General features: G+C 34.7%; 1 protein-coding gene across 1 annotated transcript; it reads left to right on the plus strand.

Annotated features, from left to right (window-relative positions):
- The first annotated feature begins 2,005 nt into the window (after window positions 1–2,005).
- Window positions 2,006–7,334, plus strand: LOC120170061 (disease resistance protein At4g27190-like). Its single transcript, XM_039178093.1, has 5 exons — window positions 2,006–4,600; window positions 4,960–5,394; window positions 5,704–6,549; window positions 6,817–6,885; window positions 7,263–7,334. The coding sequence occupies exons 1-5, from the start codon at window positions 2,006–2,008 to the stop codon at window positions 7,332–7,334; spliced, it is 4,017 nt and encodes a 1,338-aa protein (XP_039034024.1).
- The last annotated feature ends 461 nt before the right edge of the window (window positions 7,335–7,795 follow it).

Here is a 7,795-nt window from a genome sequence, read left to right on the forward strand (position 1 = left end):
TAATTCCAGCTTTGTTGGTGACTTTCAACAATGATACTTAGTTCATCTTAGTAGTATTTGTCAACTCTGCATTTTTAACCCCATTTTTTTTCTCACAAGCATTTCATCGAACATCTATGCTTCACCTGAGATGACCTGTATCTAACTTTACACCTTGAATCGTTGATGGTCCCGATAGTCCCTTGGTCGGGTCTTCTCTCAATGGACCCTTATTCAAGTCAACACCTCCACATAATTCAAAGTTAGATTAGAATTTACCATGCATCACCGACTAAAAAGTTACGCTAGAAATGAGAAGAGAGAAGCGAAAAAGGAAATTCGAGATCGAAAAGGAATTTGGGGTTTATAATGAAATTGAGGATTGTGTTGCAAGTTTTAAAAACTGGGGGACCTAAATGCAAGTGCCTGAAAAGTTCAGTGACCATATTGCAAACGTACTAACGGTAGTGTAACGTCGGGGGACCATATTGCAAACAGACTAAATGTTGGAGGACTGTATTGCAAGTTTTAAAAGTTGGGGGACCTAAATGAAAGCTTTAGAAAAGTTCAGTGACTATTACTATACTTTACCCTATTTTTTTTATTAAAGCATAATGTCAAAATTACCGTAAATGTTTTCTAAAATGGTTTTTCCGGCCCTTATTCTTCGTTTTTGGAGTACTTTGGCCCATAACATTTCATTTTAGGGCAAAAAACCCTTATGTTTGAATGAATTGTCAATTTGACCTTTATTTCTTTTTTTTTTCTAGAATATTTTGACCCTCAACATTTCATTTTAGAGTGAAAAAGCTCTTATTTTTGGAGCGTTAACCGTTTTTTAACTAATAGTTTTCATCCACAAATGAACTATTTTAGGGTGAAAATTCTTTGTACATTACGTTTGATAGACTTTGATTTAAAAGATATAATTCTATAATTGTGATGATGCATGATCAATAATAGAATAAATAATTTTGGGAACATGATTTAATTTTAGGCCTAAGTTAGACTTGTGATTATGAACAAAATGAGCAATCAATTTGAATCCATTTTTTTATACGGAAATTATTATAATGTGAAAATGAGAGGAATATGGAAATGCACATGGTAAGATATTATATTTGTTGATACAAATTTATAATAAAATGAAGGTATAGATGACGACAAACTTAATCATATAATATATATTGCTTTTATTATTTTCTATCAACCTATGTCAAACCTTCTCGAGCTAACATATGAGCATCCCAAAAACATTCCGCAAAGTTAGGATGGGCCCTAATAGATTTTATGTTAGGGGTAAATTTTGTATTTAATAATTTATATTATAAATTTAAGGTATGGAATTATAAAATGAAAGATAAATTAGATCATTAATAGAAAATATAAAAAAATAATTAAATTATATGAAAAATTAAAATTTTCAGAAAATAATCGCCCCCACCCGCCCCTCGATCCAATCGTCTCCTCTTAAGTTCAATGTATTAAACAATTGTGCGACCAACTTGTGATTGCCAACTTGCAACTTGACTAGAACAACAGCCTAACAAACGGTTCAGTCCGATTTGGGTGCCGTTTTTTCAGGATCTGAATCAATGCCGTTTTGCTAAGATGTAGTCAATGATGATTTTGTTGAGAAACAAGTAAATATAAAGAAGAAAATTATAAATTATTTGGATTTAAATCTCCAAACCCAGATGTAGTCAAAGATGCTTTTGTCGAGAAAGAGAAAAAAAAAGTATGCACTATGCAGGCATGAACTAGCACCATTTAGCACGACCAAATAACATAGTTTAAATAATTTACTTGTACATCTGTCCACCATTATTTTCCAACTTAATTGGTTGCTTCTTCCTGTGTCTTCTTTGTTTAACACACTGTTTTCATCTTTGATTATCATATTTACTCCACTGTTTCAAGTACGCATTTCATTATCCAATATGTTGTTGTTTTCTCTGCAGCTAAGGATTTACTCCCCCGTCGTTCTATAGTTTGTTCTGCTTCTTAGCAAATTTTCAAGGGAAAAATGGACGTTCTTGTTGGCATTGTTGGATCTCTTGCTGGAAAAGCTGTTGAGTATGCTGTCGATCCCACTGCACGACAACTTAGTTACTTATTCAAGCCCAGGAGCAAGTTTCAGAACCTCCGGAGAAAAGTTCAAGACCTAAAGGATGCAAGAGAAAGGGTGCAACAATCTGTTGAAGCGGCTAACAGGAAGGGGGAGGTGATTTTTGAGAACGTTCAAAGTTGGTTGGAAGCGGTGAATGAGAAGATCTCCGAGGATGCTGCAACACAATTGCAAAAGGATGAAGAGAAAGCGATGAAGAGGTGTTTTGCTGGATTTCGCGCTGATTTCAAGTCCAGTTACCAACTTAGCAACAAAGCGGACAAGGAGGCCGATGCTATAGCTCAACTCTTGATCCAAAAGGAAAACTTTGATGGATTTTCCTACCTTCCTGCTCTTCAAGTGACAGACATTATCAGACCTGTCAAAGAGTACGAGGCCTTCAAATCAAGAAGCCGCGCTTTCGATGAGGTCATGGCTGCATTGAAAGATGATACAGTCAGCATAATCGGAGTTCACGGCATGGGGGGTGTGGGTAAAACCACACTCGTCAAAGAGGTCGCTGGAAAAGCCAACGAGAGACAGCTTTTTAGTGAAGTGGTATTGGTTACAATAAAGCAAACACCAGACATGCGGAAGATCCAGGAGGAGATTGCTGAGAAGCTAGGCATGACAATCAGCGAGAACAGCATAGATGTGAGAGCAGCTCGACTTCGTGAAAGACTAGAGAAAGAGAACAGGGTTCTTGTTATTTTGGATGATATTTGGAAGTTCCTGGATATCAGGGCACTCGGAATTCCTTCAGCAGACCAACAAAAGGGATGCAAGATCTTAATAACTTCAAGGAACCTATTTGTATTGAAGTCGATGGGTTCTCAAAAAAGCCTTCCAATTGATGTACTGAATGAAGATGAAGCATGGAACCTGTTTAAGAACGTGGCTGGTCATATTGCTGAAAGATCTGACTTGCAATCTACAGCAATGGAAGTCGCCCAAAAATGTGCAGGACTGCCGCTCGCTATTACAACAGTTGCAAAGGCTTTGAAACATAAGGAGAATTTGTATGAATGGAAGGATGCTCTGGGGCAGCTAAAACCCTCTGAAATAAACTTCAAAGGAATACCAGCTGAAGCATATTCAGCCATAGAGATGAGCTACAGATATTTGGTAAGGGAGGAACTTAAATACACTTTCTTGCTCTGCAGTATAATGGATCATGATGCTGCCATTGAAGACTTGCTGAAATATTGTAGGGGCTTGGGTTTATTTCATGGCCTTGACACGATGGAAAAAGTGCGCAACAGAGTGTTGACACTGGTTAACGAGCTCAGAGACTCTTCCCTATTACTTGCTGGTTCTACATCTGAAAGCTTTGATATGCATGATGTTGTCCTCGATGTTGCCATTTCAACTGCTTCTAGGGACCGTCGTTGGCTTGCTTTAGGAAAGGAAGATGTATTTGAAGAGTGGAAGGATACAATGAGAAACTCTCATCTTGTTAGCTTAAAATATGCTAAGGTTAGTCAGCTTCCGGATGAGTTGGAATGTCCAAACCTTATATTTTTCTCCATGCATGGCTCTGTGGAAGTTCCCAACAACTTTTTTAAGGGAGTGCAAAGACTCAATGTCTTGGAATTTGGCAGAATAAATTTTACTACCTTGCCATCCTCCGTTGGTTTCTTGAAAACTCTCTGTACATTACGCTTGATAGGCTGTGATGTAGAAGATATAGTCATCTTAGGAGAGTTGGAAAATTTGGAAATTCTTGACCTTAGTTGGTCTAGAATGAAAATGCTACCAAAGGAGATAGGACAGTTGACCAAGCTAAAATTATTAGACTTGAGTAGTTGTTTATGGCTTCAATTAATACCACCAAATGTGTTGTCAAAGTTATCCAAATTAGAAGAACTATACCTATATGATAGCTTTGATGGATGGGAGATTGAGGGAATTGAGAATCCAAGAAGCAAAGCTAGTCTTATGGAGTTGCAGCATTTGTCTCGTCTAGCAACTTTGGAAGTACATATTCCTGATGTGGAAGCTATACCAAATGATAACTTGTTTCTAGGAAAGATGGAAAGGTTCAAGATTTCAATCGGAGGTAAGATGTGGGATTCTTATTATGACAGAGGGATGAAGACATCAAGAATGTTGAAGCTGAAGATTAATAAAAGAAATGATTTGGTCGAAGGCATCTATAAATTGTTGTCCAGAAAAATTGAAAATCTATATCTGCATATGCGGAAAGCTGTTGTGGTAAGGCTTTACGATCTAAATGCTGAATCTTTTGAGCAATTAAGATTCATAAAAGTCGAGAATTGCAATATGTTGAAGAATTTGTTCTCATTCTCCATAGCTAAAAGACTTCGCAAACTCGAAGAACTTGAGGTATCCAAATGCGACAATATGATAGCATTAATTGTTGAAAAGGAAGAGATTAGAGAGAATGACACTTTGAAATTTGATAAATTACGCATCTTGAAGTTGACTGAACTGAATGGCTCATGGTATATAGAAAATACATTTCAATCCGTCACATGGCTTTTTGATAAAAAGGTATTTCTATTCATCTTTTTTTATCTATCGATTATGGCATCCATCAATTTTTCTTTTTGATTTTGATGTATTTTCATTCCCCCTTTAAATTAGATAAAAGAGTATATATTTATTTTTATCTACACTATTATTATGAGTCAAGTGACATTAATTCAGTTGAAAATTTTATGAAAAAAACCAAATTTTAAAACAATTATAAAATAATATTATGAGTTTTTTATTATATCTTTTATTATCTTTATATAATATTCAAAAAAAATTTATGACTTTCTAAAAAATATATATTTTTGAATGATAATTATTAATTAAGAAGAATTATTCATTATAGAATATGAAACATGAGTTTTATATATTTGCAGGTTTCGTGTCCTGCCTTGGAAGAGTTGTACTTGTATGCAATGGGTGTCATTGAGAAAATATGGCATATTGATGATCAATTTCCATTAGTATCTTTTGGTGTTCAAAGTTTAACAAATTTGAAAGTGTGGCATTGCCAGAAGTTGAAGTATGTATTTACTTCATCCATGGTTAAAAGCTTTGTGCATCTGAAAACACTTCAGATTTTTGATTGTGATGAAATGGAATGGGTAATAGAGGGAATATTAGAAGCAACCGAAGAAGAAGAAAGGATTAACGACAACATATGTGTGTTCCCTAAACTTGACTATTTGGAACTCAGTTCTCTTCCAAAACTAAAAGGATTTTTCTGTGGAAACAATCCGATTGAGTTTCCCTCGCTAAGGGATTTAAAAATATGGGGCAGAGCAGCGGTACCAAATATCTTCCATGAAAAGGTATGCATAAATATGTAGATATTTCCTATCCGTAAAATCACATGCATTCTACTTCCAACATTTTCTTTGAAAGACGATATTGAAAGTTAAAGTATATATATTTAATATGTAAGAAGTTTTCCCTTTTAGTTAAATTTATTTAATATGTAAGAGTTAAAAGTTCAAAATTGAAAATGAAAAAATAAAACATGATGTGTGCATAGCTGTAGCAATAAGTTATTTTCTTAACTTGAATTCTTTTGGTGTTATGTTTTCTTTTATTTTCTATGAAATTTTTTTTCCAATATGAATTACTTTTCTATTGTGCAGTGTGCGTTTCCAAATCTACATCAACTCAATTTGGCACGGAATGCTGGAATAAAAGACATTATAGGTCATTGCGAGGGCCAACAACAACAGCAACTTTTGTCTCATTACTTTGGCAACCTGAAAGTCGTCAAACTTGCGTGGTATGCAAGATTGCCATTTTACTTGTTCCCGTTATTAGCCTTAGCCAATCTTCAAACTCTCGAAATAGAATGGTCTGATATTAAAGAGATGGTATTCCAAAGTGAAGAAGGTGGAGAAGAAAAGCCTGCATCGCTGCTACTCTCTCAGATAACTGAATTAAGGCTGAATGGTCTTCCTGAATTGATGCATCTATGGAAGGAAAAGGAAGGATTCCCAAATCTAAGGATTTTGCATGTTGACTACTGTCATAAATTAAAAGGTAATCTAGTTCCATCCTCGGTATCTTTCCGAAATCTGGTGACTTTGATAGTAGGGAGTTGTGTTGGAATCATAAAATTAATCACACATCCCACAGCCAAAAGTCTAGTGCAGCTCAAACAAATGAGTATATCCTATTGCGAAAATATAGAAGAGATAATACAAGGTGGGGACGATGATGATGAAATCATTTTCCCTCAACTCAACAGTTTGGAACTCAAAGGTCTACCAAAGATAGAAAGTTTCTGCTCATCAGGGAATTATACCTTTTCATTCCCATCCTTGGAAGATCTAGTTGTAGATAATTGCCCAAAGATGAAGATGTTCTCTCAAGGACACTCAAACACTCCAATGTTGAACAAAGTACAATTACAGAAGTGGGGAGGAGAAGAAGTACATTTGGAAGGCAGCCTTAATAGCACCATACAGCAGCTATTCAAACGAAAGGTGTGTTTTCTCATATTTCCTTTTCATTTACTATTTTACAATATATACACATCAATTGATACTGGTCAATATAAACCTAGTAAATACTGCTGAATTTTTAATCTCTCGGTAAATTTAATACTTTTTAAATTGCTTTTACCAACAAATTTAAAATCCATGAGTACAAGTTCCGTTCATAACAACATAAATCTAATAAAAATCTACGAGTAAACATGGTAGCATAAAAATATATATTTAATTATATTATTGACTTGGTGATCATAACAGCATGCCATGATCGAGGAAGGTGAAAATCCTGAAGAAGATCAAAGCAATCTTTCCACTTCTAACACCCAAGTAAGTCTAAATTCATTTTAATTTCTTATTCTTCTTTTCTCTTTCATAAATGTTATTAACTTCTCTCAAGGATTATTAAATGTAGAATCTCAAAGAGGAAGTGGAAAATTCCATAAAAGATCAAGGCAATTCTTCAATTTCTATCTTCGAATGACCTGAATCAAGTAAGCATATGTATATCGCAGCATATGGTTATTGTTAGATTCAATAAGACAGTTTCTTTGGTAATGCTTTGATCATCTTAAGTTCAAAAGTGCAGAAATACTTATAATTCATATTTACTGAATATCTCACTTGATTTTTGAAGTTAAATAATAATCACTTGATTTTCCTCTTATGGCATCATATTGAAACATTTGTTATCATCAATGTAACAGTGTATGGTAGCAGAAAACCAGTTGATGCAAATGCTGCTCTTTCTACTTTTCTATGACTTGATTGAAGTTTGATGGGTTGCGAAGAATGAATCAGTGTTGTGTAATTAACAAATTCTCCATCTTTACTCCTTTTTTCCCCTCTTTGCAATGTTGTTTGATTGGTTCTAATGTTTGTGAGGAATAGCATAGGTTGTGTGGCGAAGTATGCAATTTATGTAACGAGGATTCGTGATCTAATCTAAATAAACCATCTTTGCATTTGTAAATATATATATTTGTAGTGGACGTATTTTTGGCAATGATGTATACTCATTCCTTTATTTTTCTCTGGTTTTGCAAAACCAAATTCCTTTTTACAAAATGATGGCTTAATTGCCTATTAGTCCTTCATCTTTCCATTTCTCAAGCTTCAAAGTCCCAGTATAATGCAGTTTAGCAAGGGCAATCAGCATCCCAAATATGACCTTGAATGGAATTATGAATGAAAATCATTCATTTCAGCGTAGTAGAGGAACTAAAACTATAATTAGACC

This window comes from Hibiscus syriacus, unplaced genomic scaffold, assembly GCF_006381635.1.
Source record: "Hibiscus syriacus cultivar Baekdansim isolate YM2019G1 unplaced genomic scaffold, ASM638163v2 tig00111772_pilon, whole genome shotgun sequence".
Classification (NCBI taxonomy): domain Eukaryota; kingdom Viridiplantae; phylum Streptophyta; class Magnoliopsida; order Malvales; family Malvaceae; genus Hibiscus; species Hibiscus syriacus.

What these genes read in the sequence shown, in the direction of transcription:
- LOC120170061 (XM_039178093.1), top strand. Translation starts at nt 2,006, where the DNA reads ATGGACGTTCTTGTTGGCATTGTTGGATCTCTTGCTGGAAAAGCTGTT. An exon ending in CATGGCTTTTTGATAAAAAG is followed by an intron (nt 4,601 to 4,959) that starts GTATTTCTATTC and finishes ATATATTTGCAG; the next exon opens with GTTTCGTGTCCTGCCTTGGA. An exon ending in CAAATATCTTCCATGAAAAG is followed by an intron (nt 5,395 to 5,703) that starts GTATGCATAAAT and finishes TCTATTGTGCAG; the next exon opens with TGTGCGTTTCCAAATCTACA.